At 61.7% G+C, this 14152-nt stretch overlaps 2 protein-coding genes across 3 annotated transcripts; both read right to left on the bottom strand.

Annotated features, from left to right (window-relative positions):
* Positions 1–5420: 5420 nt before the first annotated feature.
* On the bottom strand, positions 5421–6963 carry HINT2 (histidine triad nucleotide binding protein 2). Of its 2 annotated transcripts, XM_026720790.2 has the most exons (5): positions 6830–6963; positions 6574–6708; positions 6395–6499; positions 6108–6180; positions 5614–5767 (listed from the first exon to the last, which is right to left on the bottom strand). In XM_026720790.2, exons 1-5 carry the CDS (start codon positions 6887–6889, stop codon positions 5676–5678), a joined length of 465 nt encoding a protein of 154 aa, XP_026576575.1. In that variant the 5' UTR covers positions 6890–6963; the 3' UTR covers positions 5614–5675. The 2 variants fall into 2 exon arrangements, with proteins under 2 accessions (XP_087783745.1, XP_026576575.1); XM_087927619.1 differs by lacking the exon at positions 6108–6180 and having other exon boundaries at positions 5421–5767.
* A 71-nt stretch (positions 6964–7034) lies between these two features.
* TAF1C (TATA-box binding protein associated factor, RNA polymerase I subunit C) lies at positions 7035–11404 on the bottom strand. The gene is given in 13 exon segments (XM_026720788.2): positions 7035–7119; positions 7122–7190; positions 7193–8074; positions 8466–8603; positions 8723–8900; positions 9088–9216; positions 9349–9484; positions 9728–9799; positions 9933–10050; positions 10151–10279; positions 10414–10649; positions 10804–10874; positions 10974–11404. Coding segments are annotated over 13 exon segments (2619 nt in total). The 5' UTR covers positions 11397–11404; the 3' UTR covers positions 7035–7081.
* Between the last annotated feature and the right edge of the window lie 2748 nt (positions 11405–14152).

Here is a 14152-nt window from a genome sequence, read left to right as displayed (position 1 = left end):
CGGCGTCACGAGGCCGGCTCGGCAACACCGGAGCCGGTTCCCAGAGGACGCCGTGGGACAGCGGCGCGTTCAGTCGCCTGCGGCCGGACCGGCGATGGGGCCTCGTTCCTCGGCACTTCTGCCAGGCGCTCTTGGAGAGCCGGAGCTGCCCGGAGGAGCTTGCCTTGAGCCGGCGCTGCTCGCCCGCTTCGGGCTTCGTTCGCAGGGAGGTGACGCGAGACGGGGTCGCGAAGGGGGTGTTGCCCGTCGGCGCAGGGGAGGCTATTCTTAGCCGGGCGGGCGGCCCCTAATTGACAGCCAACAGACGCACCTGCCGTTGCAGATTGCACGTCCGCAGCGCTCCCGGTGCCCCTTCTGGAGACTCTGCCTTCCCCGGGGCTGGGCAAGTGCGGCCCCCCCGAAAGGGCCTTCTGGCGGAGGCATCTGCCGCCTGGCTCCACCTCATCCACTGGTTGCAGGGCGAGGGGGTCCGCATGTTGCCGGTCGATCCAAGCGCGAGGCTGTTCACCAGGAGGACGGGCTCCCGTGGCGTCCCGGGATGGTCCCGGGGGTCCTCGCGCCCTCCGACAGCCAGGTCCACCCGAGCCAGAGAAGCGTCTGGTGCCCCCCGGTCCCGATCCCAAAGCCGCGTGAGCCATTGGCTCCGGCACCACCCAGTCTCCCTATCGGCGATTGGTCGGGGGTGGGCGTCTCCTCCACCCCATCACTCCCGGTTCCTCATTCCCAGGGTGGGAGCCGAGAGGCCGCGCCGCCGCAGATGCGCGGCTCACCTGAGCGCTCTGGCGCGGAAGGGTCGCCCAGAACCGCCCTCCGCTGGCGGGGCCGGCCGGGTTGGTTCCGCTTTCCCTGCAGCGCCCTCTGGCGGCCGCCCCGCGCACGGCCTGCCCACCAGAACAAGAAGGGCTTTCATCCCGAGCCTCGCCCCCCCGCCCGGCCTTCCTCCCGCGGCGAAGCCTCGAGCCAGGCGGCTAAATTTAGAGGGGGGGGGGCTGGGGCTGGGGCGGGGCTGCCGGTGGGCTACCTAGAGAAAAAGAGCCGAGGGACGAGAGGGCCAGGAGAGCCTGACATAGTCCAGGCTGGGGCGGGGAGGTGGCCTCCCCCTCGCAGCCATGGGATTCAAGCCCGCCCCTCCTCGCCCCAGAGAAGCCAGGAAGGCGGGGCCCAACGGATGGGGCGGGTGGGGGGTGGGCGCGGCTCTCTGCTCGCTTCCCCTCTTCCCACATGGAGCCCGTTCGCCAAGAAACAAACTGGATCCTTGAATTCAGCGTCTACTGGATTCCAGCCAGTTAAACCATACATTTGTAGCTGCTTTTTAAAATTTGTTTATTTAAACGAAAGACACGGATTCAATAGAAATAACATCAGTACTTAATGAGAATTAGAAACACAAGTGAGGCTCAATCTAGCATTAACAAATGATTTAAAATCTTTCAGTGCGGTACCCTAATTTCCAGGGCATTATCGCTAAATGGCAAAATAGCAAGAAGTGCTGAGAGGGCCCACCCTCCCTTGTGTCCCGTGACAGCCGGTTGGTGCTTTCCAAGCGCCACGGAGTCAACAATACCACTGCGGGGAGCCCAGAAGCCCCTGCCCACCGAAGAGAGCCTCCCCCAACTTGAACAGCTCCTGGGATTTTGAAGGGCCCTAAATATGTGGCTCTGCACCCAGACCCAAGGACCACCAAGCCCCCCTCCTTTCCCCCCTGCCTCCCTCTGGGTTCATCTCCTTTGCCATCATTTGTCTGGTAGCTTTCGTGCCGAGTCGCTGTGAGTCAGGCAGCATAACATTATTTTTGAATATGTATCTGCGTTGCCATTCCTGCTTAAATTCTGACAAATTTCTATTTTATATAGCAAGGCGTTTTGCCATTGCTGCATAGCCTCCAATCAGGTAGTACATCTTTTCCCTAAAGTTGGGCAGAATTTGTGCTGGCAGCTGCAGGCAGGTGCCTTGATACATTATGGTACTTTTTAAAAACAGGTATGTTCTGTTATCTAAAGGTAGTCCTCACTTAACAACGGTAATTGGGACCAGAATCTATATCGCTAAAGGGCACAGTCGTTAAGTGGACTTACGACCCCAGAAGTCAAGGATATCGCAGGACTCTCCTTGTGGGAAGCTAAAGTGGCCGGTTTTGCTCCGGGGGACTGCAGGGTGGTCAGTTGCCCAGTTTGCGATCACGTGTGGCAACAGCTACAACTACAAGGATCTCCCTGAGTTCCGTTCATTCAGTGCCACTGTAACTTCAAACAGTCACTAAATGAGTGGCTATTAAGGGAGGACTCCCTGTACAAAAAAGAAATGTGCTTTCATTTTGAGGCTAAATTTTTACTGAATCTGGGTTGAGAGGGTTGTATGAATCCAGCCAGGAGGTGCTGAGCCCTGTACCCGCCTGCACCCGAACATTATCCAGGGACATCCATTGGGACAATTTGCTGGCACAAATGTTTGGCTGGCCACAATGTTTTTTTGGGTGGGTGGGAGCCTTTTGATGAGGCCAATGACACCGTCCCTCGCTTGTTTCTCTGACTGGCTTCTGGTTTTAACCTCTGCATTAGTACAGACTGGCAGGTCAGCATAGCCCAGACCTGCCCATGAATTTGGACCCTGGTGCCAATCCCTCAGGGGCCGTGCCCTCTTCCAAGCCATCGGTCTTTGGGTGCTTCCTGCGGCTCTCCAAGATGGGGGAGGGGCGCTGAGAACGTGCAGTGGCTCTTAGGTGGAAAGAGCTCCCGCCAGGTGGGCAGAGCTGCTCTGCTCAACGGGCACTTGGCACCGAAACTGCTCCAGGCTGCTGAGAGGCAAGATTTGGATAAGCCCAATGAGTTCTTGGGGGCCCCCAATTGGGTCCCCGGATCAAAAGGTGGGGCTGCCAAGATCAGGCCTGTCATGCCTAAAGGCAGCCCTTCCACTGCCAGCCCCTCAGGCCTTAAGGCAGAGGCACAGGTGTGCACCATCACACACCTGGGCTTCTTCTGCAGAGCTCAAGCTGTGGCAAAGCCCCCTACGGAGACCTGTCAGGGATCTCAGGGCTGCCTCTGCCTTCATCCCTGGGGGGGCGGAGATGCCCCGATGCAGTTTTCCCCTCCCGGGTGTGCATTTGCTAGGAAGCACAGAACTGTCCCAGGAGCTACAACAAAAACCCGTGGAGCAGCCCTGTTTGGTGACACCCAGAGTGCCCTGCTTGGCTGCTGTTGAAAAGGAAGGTGGCCTGGCTTGCCACCCACAGCTTCCAGGTCCACCTTGTACCAGATTCCTTGCCCGGGTGGGCAGGAGAGGAGCTCACGCCCTCGGCTGACTTCGGTTCTCAGGGAGGTTGTGGTGAAATCTATGGTAGGAAGAACGCCTCTGCTTTGACACGGCCAGATGGTCCCCAAGGCTTTTCGGTTGCTGGTGCCAGCTCCCCTGCTGGACCAGTTGCTTGGCAGGACCCCAAAGGCTTTCAGAGGGCACTTGGGCTGTTCCCCAAAGCGGCCAGCTGCTGCCTGGCACCAACAGGCAAAAAGGCCCTGCAGCTTTTCATGGCTGGTTGTTCCTGGAGGGCTCCCTGCTTTTTCCAAGAGGCCCAGAGGAAGCAGCAGAAGAGACACCTAGCTCTCTCTCTCTCTCTCTGTGCGTGCGCCTGTAGGAGGAACACAATGGCAAGTCCAGCCAGAGCTGCATGAGAGCCATCTTAACCTTGCAGGCTTGTCAGTAGCCAAAGGTACAGATTTCTCAGCTTGTCTCACACCCGGGCAACCAACCAGCAATCCTCGGGGGACAAGAGCACCAGCTGAGCTGCTGGGAGGATTTGCGCAGGCCGCTGGCAGAGGAAGCGGCTGGGATTCGGCTGGGCCAAGCTAACCTAGCTGTGGTGTCAGAGGCTGCTCAGCAAAAGGTCCAGGACCTCCCATGTCCTTCCGGTTCCCATCCCTCCAGCTGGGCTCAGGCCACCTGGAAGGCCAGCGGATCCAGTGACAGGGGCCTGCTTGAGGAGTGGGGGACACGTGCCGGGCCTGGAGGAAGCAGCACCCCCCTCACAGAGCCTCCCTTGCAGCCAGGGGCCTCTTACCTGGGAGGGCTGCAGGTGGTGGTGGTGTGGGAGGTTGGGCTAGTTGCAGAGGGCCCCAGAAAGGCTGGATTAGGGAGACCCTTCCCAGGCAGGAATGTGGCCCCCACCTGTGGAGAGCTTGCAGTGGAAGGGAGGCACTGGGGCGATTCTCCTCCCTTCTCCAGAGGAGGTGAGAGGCAGCCTTGCTCAAGGCTCTCGGCCTTTCACCCAACTCCTACAGGAGGCCTCTTGCGTCGGGGTCCCCTGTCCGAGGTTAAGCGTCCTTCCTGTGAAGATGCGCACCTTCTCTTCTCCCAAGGCAGCCAGCCAGTGGTGCGCAGCCGGGCATCTTGAACCTGAGTTCAGCCAAAGGGCATCCCAGGACCTTGCAAGGTTTTTTCCGGTGGGGGTGGAAAGCTCAAGCGCGAACCTAGCAAGACTGAGTAGAGGTGTTGCCCCTCCCCAGCATTTGGGATCCTCCTCTTTGGCTCTGAATGTGACCATGCGACGCAGTCTGGGGCCACTGCACAACCCGGGGCTGCTTCCTTCCAGGCTCACAGCTGCTGCTTGAAGGAGGCCGCAGCCCCAGCCAAGAAGGCCTGGCAGGCTTCCCTTGTGTGCCAGGGGCAGCAGCCTTTCCTGGCCCAGGAGGCCTACGCGGTCTCCCTCGTGCCCTGGCCAGTTTGTGGATGGGTTGTTATACTGTGCTGTACGCAGAGCTGCCCTTGGAGACTATTTGGAGATTGGGGCTGGCCCAGAATGCAGCACTCGGAGCAGTGAGGGCAATGCCAGCTGGGCTGGTGATCACGGGATCCCAATGATGTGGCCCTCAATGTTGCTCTCCCGCCAACGAAATAATGGGACTCAGGAGGGCCCAAGAAGAGGGTCTTCCGGAACTGCAGCTCCCCCCTCCGCTCAGAAACCAGCTCCCCTCCCCCACCCCCAACTGAGGTCCTTTAAGACAAGGGTCCCCAACCTGTGGGCCGTGAGGGGTTTGCAACGAGGCCGTGGAGACGGCCGGCAAGCCTCTCCTGTGCAAGCAGTGGGTGAGCGTGGATTCCATTCAAGTGTGCGGCAGGCACGTGGGCACACTGCTCGTGCCAACAGAGCTGCGTGCGTACCGGCCGCTTGTGCAACACCCCCCCTCCCCCCCCCCGTCTGCTCCCTTTGAACACTCCCCGCTCGTGCCGGCCTTCTTCAGCTTCCTCTCTGGGGTTTTGTTTCTTGGTTTCATGGTTTTTATATGCCAAGCCATTCAGGGGTGACCAGGCTGGAAGTCTGATTAATAAGTAACCCCCTGTGGCCGCAGAGGAGACCCCCCGCTTCTTCACCCACCAGTTCCCAGGCGGTGGTTTCAGAATCCCGCCCAGCTGTGGGTCCCAAGGCAGGCGGGGGACAGGGAGAGTCACTACCAGGGAGGCTCCTGGGCATTTTCTGTTACTGGACGAGGTTTCCTTGCCTGTGTTTTCAACTCCCCGACCTGATCCAAACCCCAAGGCCTCTGGACGGTCCCCATCAGCCGCACTCGGCCAGGACCAGCAAGGCAGCCCCTGGGAAGAAAGAGGCCCACGCAGCCCCAAGGCTCCCTGCCGCCTGCCCAGCGCAGGCCTTTATTGAGAGCAGCTCCTGTACAGCACAGCTTTGCTCAGCCGGGCGGCCAGCCCAACTGGCGTCCCCCCAGCACGTGGAGGTGGAGATGGTAGACGGACTGCGCCCCGTGCTTGCCCTCGTTGATGACTGCAAGAGGAAGGGGAGAGGGTCGGAGGGGGCCCTTGGCAGCAGGAGGAAGTTCCAACCCCCTCCCTCCCAGGACCGCAGTGGGGCTTCCCACCCAGCTCTGTTTGGGGCAGGGCCTCTGGGGAGGGAGGCATGGGAGACGTCTGCTGAGCCCCCTCCCCCCAAGCCTTCAGAGAACCAACACAGATCCAAAGGAGGGGCTCAGACGACCAAAGGCAGGAAGCTAGGAAACCGGGAGAGGGCGGGGGTGTCTTCCACAGGACTGATCGGTTGCACGCATCCCATCATCCCCCCTCCAGGAATTACCAGGCAAGGCAGCCCCCACATCGCTTCTACTCACCCACGCGATAGCCCTCCGACAGGCCTTCCGCCTTGGCGGTCTGGCTGGCCACCACCAGCAAGTGTCCCAGGAGCTGGGCAGGGAGGGAGGGAGGGAGGAGATCGAGGGGTGGTCGCAGAGCCCCCTCCCTCCCCTCCGTGCCAGGCTCCAGAGCCGAGATTAGGAGGCAGGGAAGCATCGGCGGACGGCGCGGGGCCTTCGCCAGGCTCGTGGCGGCCCCATCCCCGCCCGCCGCCCCGCAGTTCACCCTCTGGCCAGGCCGGGCGCGGCCCGATCCCCGCGCTCACCTGGGCGTCGCTCTCGGCCACCCGGCTGATGCGCGCGAGGGGCCGGCGCGGGATCACCAGGAAGTGCACCGGAGCCTGCGGCGCCGCGTCCCGAAAGGCGATGCACTGCGGGGAGCGAGAGCGCGCTGAGCCTCCTGCGCCGCCCCCGCCCCCGACCCGCCCCCGGCACCGCCGCCCACCTGGTCATCCTCGTAGAGCAGGTGCGCCGGCAGGGAGCCGTCCAGGATCCGGCTGAAGACGGTGGGGCCGGCCTGCTCAGCCGCGCGCTGCGCCCGCTCCACCTCCTCGCCCGGTCCGCGCGCCGCCAGGCCCCTCTGCCGGACAGACGGCGGCCAGTCACCCCGCTGCGCCCGGCCCGCCCGCCCACCGTGGACGCGGCCCGGGAAACCCCGCGGGCGGGCTCCGGAGAAGGCGCCCCCCCCCTCCCCGCCCTACCTGTCCTGAACGCCCCCAGGCGCGGGCCAGCAGCCCCCTAGCCCCCATCGCCGCCGCCATGCTTGCTGGCGCCGCCCCCTCGGCCAGGCGCAGGCGCACTCCCGCACTCCGCCCCTAGCGGCGGAAGAAGGGATTGCCGGGCCAGCCCCCTCAGGAAAAGGAACCTTCCCCGCCCTTCCCCAAACAGGAAGACAGGCAGCTGGACTGAGCAAGTGACTCCTTTATTGGCAGGTGCTCGCGCCGCCGCCCCCCTCAGAAGCCCATGCGGGCCCGTTTGGGCTGGGGGCCTGGGAAGAGAAGGGCCCCCGCTGGCTGCTGCCCAGGGCCGAAGCCTGGCTGGTGGGCAGGTCGTCCTCGGGGGCTCCGGGGGCTGGTCCAGCACAGCCAGGTACCTGCGCAGGGTTTGGCGACGCTCGCGGGGGATGCCCCGGGCACTCAGGCTCTGTGAGGAGAGCAGGCCTGGGGAGCCCTCCTGGGAACTGGGCAGCAGAGGGACCGGAGCCTGGGCGGGGGGCTCCGCGGGCAGGGCGGGACCAGTCACTGGGGCAAGGTGGGACCGGTCCCCCGACCAGTCACTGGGCTCCGACTGGTAGCTGGTGGAGGAGGTGAAGCTGCCGGAGAGGCTCTGCGTCCCCCTGCGCCGCTTGGCTCGCCTCCGCTGCTCCCTCAGCTCCTGCTGTCGTCGGGCCTTGGTGGAGCCCAGCCTCTCCAGCCACCAGGTCACCCAGTCACCCACCCAGGAAGCCGCCAGTCGTTGGCCAAGCTCCCCCAGGGGGCCCTGGGGGGCAGGGGGCACGGGGACCCCACTCTCCTCCCCCCAGGAGAGGTGCCCTTCCCGCATGGCCCTGTGCAGGCGGCGGGAAGCCTGCTGTGAGGACGGGGAGCTGCCCCCGGTTTCCCTCAACTCTTGGTGGGTGAAGAGGCAGCCCTGGTGGAGCGTGGCTGGAGGGCACTGCCGGTCCTGGGCAGGTGGGGCGGTCCGTTTCCAGGCCCTCAGCCAGCGCCGGTACAGGGCTGCAGCCGCCGGGCTACAAGCGGTCTTGGCTCCGTCTGGAGAAACAGAGTCCTGGTGGGGCCTGCCCACCACAGCAGCTCCAGAGTCCGCGAGGGAGGGAGCCTGCCCCTCGGCCTCTTCCCCACTGGCCTCTGGGAGCAGCGCCTGGTAGAAGAGGTCCCCAGCCCCGGAAAGCTGGAAGACCAGCAGCGTTTGGATGCCCTCCCTCTGGCCCGGGGCTGCTGCAATGCCTGCATGTGGGGGAGAAAATGGCAAGAGGCGGGATGCGATTAGTGGGGGGGTGGGTGGGGGGCAATTCCTGAAGCCCAGCTGGAAGAGCAGGGGAGGGGACACAGCTCAAAGCTATGAGTCAGGCATGGCGTAATGCCCTCCTGCTTGGGGCCAGCTCGAAAGGGGGCGGAGTCAGGCAGGGGCACGACAGCCCCCTCTGGAAAGGTTTCTCCCAGCCCATCTTTTTCACAGGGTCTCTGAGACCACCCAAGGAGGAGGATGGCAGCCTGGAGCTGCAGGGAGGCAACCCAGAGCGCCCCCTGCTGCAGCCTCGCGGGAGTGAGTGCAAACCCCGTATCCCTCCCTCCGGCACCCATGCCAGCCACACCGCCTCGCCCGGCCCCTCCCTACCTGCTGTGGGGACCGAGAGACGCCGGCTGAGGGCCCTCTGCCTCGCAGGCACCTGCACAGGGAAGTGGAGCAGGCAGTCCCTGATGGATGGCAGCTTCTGGGGCGCACCCTGGAGCTGGCAAGGGAAGCTGTGGCCACCTGTGGGGATAGCCCAGCAACCTCAGAGTCCCGCGGCACCCAGGCTGCCCCTCCCGGAGGCTGCCTCCCCCTCAGCGCCAGGTGCGGGTGGCGGGTGCAGGGCCCTTTCCCGTGCCCACCTGAGTACTGCAGCAGGAGCATCTCCTGGGAGTGGTGGGCGCCCAGGAGCACCTTGTGGCTGGTCTGTGGAGGCCTGGCAGGTACGAGGTGGGCGTAGATGGGCGGCCGCTGCATCATGTGCTCCCAGCTCAGGACGGGCACCAGGGGGAAGCGTTCATCCAGCACAAAGACTGAAAACTGCAGGGGAGGAGGAGGAGAGCTTGTTCCTGGGCACAGGGACCCTCCAGCAAAGGAACCCACCGCCTGCCTCGGGGGGGGGCAGGGGGGGCAGGGGAATGCCCAGGCTGAGGCTCCTGGGCCAGACCAAGACTGCACAACAGAAAGCGCCCACAGCAGCCCCCAAATACCACCCCCCCAAGGTTACCTGTGTGGCCACCAAGTGGTGGAAGGGCTCCGAATGGCCCAGGTACTTGGAGAGGAGCAGCCGTTCCCCACGCTGGCAGCCGGCTTCAGCCCCCACCTTGAAGAGCTCGAAGTGGCCCCCGGAGGACACCTGGGGGCAGGCCAGGAAGGTCAGCAGCAGGCAGCGACTGCCCCCCCAGCCCAGAGGCCCTTCCCAGAAGCCCCCACACACACAAGGGAGAGGGGGCGGCAGCCCCCCACGGGCCCCCTGCTCAAGCCTCACCCTCTGGTCGAGGCCCTTCAGGCCGGTGCGGTCGGCAAAAGTCAGCACTCGTGGGTGGGCGGAAAACTCGCTCCAGCGCCAGGAGGAAAGGTCCCGGAAGAAGAGGTTGTGGCGGTCACGGTGCAGCCGTCGGAGCCTGGTGGGAAAGGGGGTCAGTCCCTGCCCCTTCGCAGCCAAAAGCTGGCCTGCTGGCAAGAGGGCAACAGCCAGAAGCCGCTGGGGCAAAGCCCACTCCTCCCCAGAGGCCCCCAGGAGAGCCTCATCTCTGGCGCACTGGCTAGTCTCTCTGGCTGCCCCTCCCCCACCTCTGGGCCCCACCCCCGATGTCCTCCAGTGGTGGGGGGGCACTCGTGAAGGCCCTCAGCCGAGTCTTGCTCACCCTGTCTCCACATTCCAGAGGTACAGCTCCCCTTCCAGGGTGCACAAGGACAGCTCGCCAGGTAGGTGGGGGCTGCAAGGAGAAAGTGGAGCTGGGGAAGGGCAGAGGACCCCCAACCCTTCCCCCAAGCAGCAGGATAGCCCCACGTGTCCCACTGGCCGAGAGCTCCATGAGCCCCGCAACCCTTGGAGAAGAGGGCTCTCACCTGACTGCGATGGAAGAGCACGGGGCTTCTGTGCAAACCACCTGCAGAGGGACAGGGGCCCTTCCACGCTGCCGCCTCCAGGCCCCACAGAAATGGGCCGAGCGGACCCCCAGGAAGTCTGGGACGGAGGGAACAGAAAGGCCCCTTCATGAGCGGAAGAGCAGGGGCAGCAGAGGGCCGGTACCCCCCGCCCCCCCCCCACGGACTGCTGTACCCACCGCTGCCCTCCAGGTGCGCAGCTGACACTTGCTGCACTGCTCCCTTGAGCGTGAACTGGATGGGGCCGCCCCGGAGTTGGGGTCTCAGGGCGCCGCTGGCCGCTGGCCTCAAGGCCGCCTCCTGGAAGCCTGCAGAGGCCGCTAAGGAAGAGCAGCGCTGCTGCTGCTGCTGCTGCTGCGAAGGGCTGGAGACGCGTCAGCAGGAGGGGCGCCTGCCCCGCGGCCCGGGACCCCCCGCCCCATCCGCTCGCGCCTCAGGATACAGAGCCGGTCCGCGGCCTCCCCGGCCGGGAACACCAGGCAGCCCCGGCGTGGGGGTTCGCCGCGGGGGCCGTCAGGCAGCCAGGCCAAGGCCCCGCCGGTGGGAGTCTCGTCGAAGGCCAGTCGCCGCCGCCGCTCGGCCAGGTCCTCGTGGAGCCACTCGGCCACCAGCTTCAGGGGCAGCTCGGACAGCCAGTCGCGGCACAGCGAGGCCACGCCGGAGAGAGGCCGCGAGGCACTGCAACGGGACAACGGGGCGGCCGCCGGTCACCCGACGGCCGCAGCGGCAGATGCCTCGGGAAGGCCGGATCGGCGGAGGCAACCACCGCGGGCGGCTCGGGGAAGCAGGTCCCAGGGTCTCCCCCGCCGCTCGGCCCGCAAAAGGCACTGACCTGCCGCCTCCCGTCCGGCCTTCCAGGGCGCGAAGACAGCGGGTCATCCCGCAGACGCCTCCGGCTCTCCTCTGCGGAAGAGAGCGGGCGGCGGGTCAGGCGGGGTCCTCCCGTCCCCCCCGCAGGGCTCCGGGAAAAGCCGCCGCCGCCGCCTCCCCGCCCGCGCTCACCCAGTCCGTCGAGTCCCCCAGGTAGACGTGCTCGTGCAGCAGCCGGGCCGTGGCCCCGAAGGCCGCCTCCGGCTCGTCCAGGAAGAGCCGCCCCAGCTGCGAGCCCAGCGCACTCAGGGCCGGCCCGGCGGACGCGTCCTCGATCGGGGGCGCCGCTCCTGGGGGCTTCAGCGGCAGCGGGGCGGCCTCGGTGGGCAGCCAGCTCTCCCGCGCCTTCCGGAGGCGGTGGGGCACGAAGAGCGGAGGCGCTCCAGGGCCGCCCGCCGCGACGCCCAGCTGCCCGCACTGGCCCCAGCCGCCCACCCGCAGCCCGGCCTCGAGACCGTCGCGCCCGGGCGGCCCCGCGCGGAACAGCCCCGGCAGCAGCGCGGCGGGGAAAGCCGCCATAGGTGCGCGCAAGTGCGGGACTGCCCGGCCGCGCATGCCCAGAGCCGCCGCGCGACGCTCTCTCTCTCTCTGTCTCTGTCTCTGTCTCTCTCTCTCCTGCGCCCCCTGGCGGCCAGTTGCCCCGCGGAGGAGACCGAAGCCCTGGATCTCAACCCGCCCCCCCTCCGCCTTTGGCGCTTCTCTGCTGAAGGCTTCGGGGAAGGACAGACGGCCAGGCAGGTGGGCGAAGTAGCAGCTCTCGAAGGAAAGCGGCCGCGGGTGTTTTGTTTTTTTTTAAACTCAAAAGGCAGCAAAGCTTGCAGGGAAAGCGGCTCAACCGAGAGCAGCGCCCCAGCGCCCCCTGCTCCCTCTGTCCCTCGCCTGTCGCGGTTTCTCTCGAGGGAAAAGCGCTGCCAGGTCTACGAAGGGAAGCGAACTGTGTGCGCCGCACCGCGTCTTTCCAGCCCGCCGAAGCCAGCAGAGCAAAGCATTCGCCGAGCCTCTCCGCCTCCCCCGCCCCCAATCAGCGCTGGACTCCTCGAGGGGCGCCCCTCTTCCCCCCCCCCGGCTCAGCGCCGCCTTTCCACTCAGCCCCACAGCGCCCCCCCATCACCTAATCCCAATCAAGGCAATGCTGACCAGTTTGGGGGCAGCTCGCCCCACCACCCAGACCACTCAGTGCTCCCAACCAAATTTCTCTTTCAGCCAAGTGAAGCCCCCCCCCTCTGCAACTACTTTCTTCCATGCCCCGAAGCAGCCCATTCCCATAGGGAAGTGCAGCAGGCAGAGGGGGGGACCCCAGGAAGGAAGGCTGAGCCCCTCTGAGGCTTCCCAGGCTGCCCCCTCCTTCCTGTGCTCTGCAGGCACCCCAATCTTTCCTAAACTGGTTCCCAGCCCCCCTCCCCGCCCCCGGCCTGTGCATGGGAGGGAGTCTGCTCACCCAGCCCAAACGGCCTTTCTGGGATTAAAAGGCCAAGGACTAAAACACAGCAAAGCTGCCTCTGTGGTGCCCCGTTGAGGTCATTCTCGGTGAGAAGAATGAGTGCACACAGGGAAACTAGTGAGAGTGATGTTGCATAACACACGACCAGCACACAGATACACTGAATAGTAACATGTAAAAAATAGTAAAAAAATCACAATTAAACAGTAAACAGCTGTCTGTATACGGTACTGTGCATTCACACCAACTCTGAGCCTGGTATGGCCTGGGCCCCATAACCAGTGTTGAGGTAATTCCCCATTAGGAGAATGAGTGCACACAGGGAAACATAGTGAGAGTGATGTTGAATAACACACAACCAGCTGAATAGTAAAATGTAGGTTTTACTTCCAGTAAATGGTTAAGCAAAGTCCAACAAGCAGTCCAAGTCATACACAGTTAAAGCAGTCAGTTTTCAGTCCAGGGATAATCCAAATAACAAAGTTCAGTATCATAAACAGTTCAATAAATAGACTCACAGTGTTAGTGTTTGGGGACAAACCCCCAAACAGAATGTGCAGCAGCAGTCAAGCCAGGCAGCCAATGAGAGGGGAAGGGCCCTAGAGTTTACACACACTGATGACAAACACTGTTTGTAGTTTAAATAGTTGTTTAATCCAATTAGAGTTTAAACATTGTCAATCAGTCCATATGTCATTCACAAATATATCCATTCAGTAACTTAGTCCATTTACTAGTCAGTTCTATATCCTTATCTGCTTGTAAAGATATCTTCTCCTCTGATACCTTTCCTTTTGAAGACAACGCTGAGTATTCACAGGATATCAGCACATCAATGAAATAGTCCTTTCGTTCAGGTATTCAAACAGTTGTAGCAAACAGTAGCAAAACAAACAGTAGCAAGCAGATAACAAGCAGAGAGAGGTTACGTTTCTCTTACTGCCTTTTATTGCCGTTTGTAACCGCACCCTTAATTAGTTAATTACAAGCAGTTTTGTGCTTAAAGCTACAAGTTACAAACTCCCAAACCTTGGTTTATATATTTATTCACCCAAACTTAGTTGGTGTATCAATGTTATACCCAACATTCTCCCCTTTTGGGTGATATAAATATATAATACCCTTACAATCTAAAACCATACTTTACACAACTCTCTTGGTGCTTAATGGCACCTTGGGCTTTAGTAAAGTTATCAGCTATATTGTTCTCCGACATGCAGTACTCCAGCTGTATCATTTTACTCTTTACAGATTGTCTAACGTTTAAGTATCTTAAATCTGTATGCTTGCTCCTAGTTTTTACTGCAATACTTGTGGCCATTTGAATTGCTGCCTGATTATCTTCATGTACAATTATAGGATAATTTACAGTTAACCCCATGTCATTCATCATCTGCTTATACATGATTAATTCAGTACATAATAACGACAAACAGGAGAATTCTGCTTCCATAGTAGACAAACTTATATGCTGTTGTCTTATTGACTTCCAACCTATTAATGTCTTACCCAGCATTATGGCTGTTCCCGAAGTCGACTTTCTTGTGTCTCTTTCTGATGCAAAACTAGCATCTGCATAAGCACTCAGTATTAGATCACCTTTTGGTTCTAGATACAGTGCATGGTGTAATGTTCCTTTAAGATATCTTAAAATTCTCTTTAATGCTTTCCAATGACATTGAAGTGGATCATTATTATGTCGTGCCAGTTGATTAATACTATAAACTATATCTGGCCTTGACCAATTGCTAATGTATGATAAGCTACCAATCAAAGATTGATATATTTATCAAATTTTGGACTTTGAGCATCCATTTTGCAAATATCCTGACTCATTGGAGTCTTTGCATTCTTACAAAGTTCCATCTTA

Source organism: Pseudonaja textilis, chromosome 2, assembly GCF_049901715.1.
Source record: "Pseudonaja textilis isolate UNSWEBS1 chromosome 2, rPseTex1.2, whole genome shotgun sequence".
NCBI lineage: Eukaryota > Metazoa > Chordata > Lepidosauria > Squamata > Elapidae > Pseudonaja > Pseudonaja textilis.
This window is presented reverse-complemented; position numbering and strand designations above follow the sequence as displayed.

What these genes read in the sequence shown, in the direction of transcription:
- HINT2 (XM_087927619.1), bottom strand. Translation starts at nt 6,889, where the DNA reads ATGGCGGCGGCGATGGGGGCTAGGGGGCTGCTGGCCCGCGCCTGGGGG. An exon ending in TGCTCTACGAGGATGACCAG is followed by an intron (nt 6,500 to 6,573) that starts GTGGGCGGCGGT and finishes CGCTCCCCGCAG; the next exon opens with TGCATCGCCTTTCGGGACGC. An exon ending in TGGCCGAGAGCGACGCCCAG is followed by an intron (nt 5,768 to 6,394) that starts GTGAGCGCGGGG and finishes TTCCTCTTGCAG; the next exon opens with TCATCAACGAGGGCAAGCAC.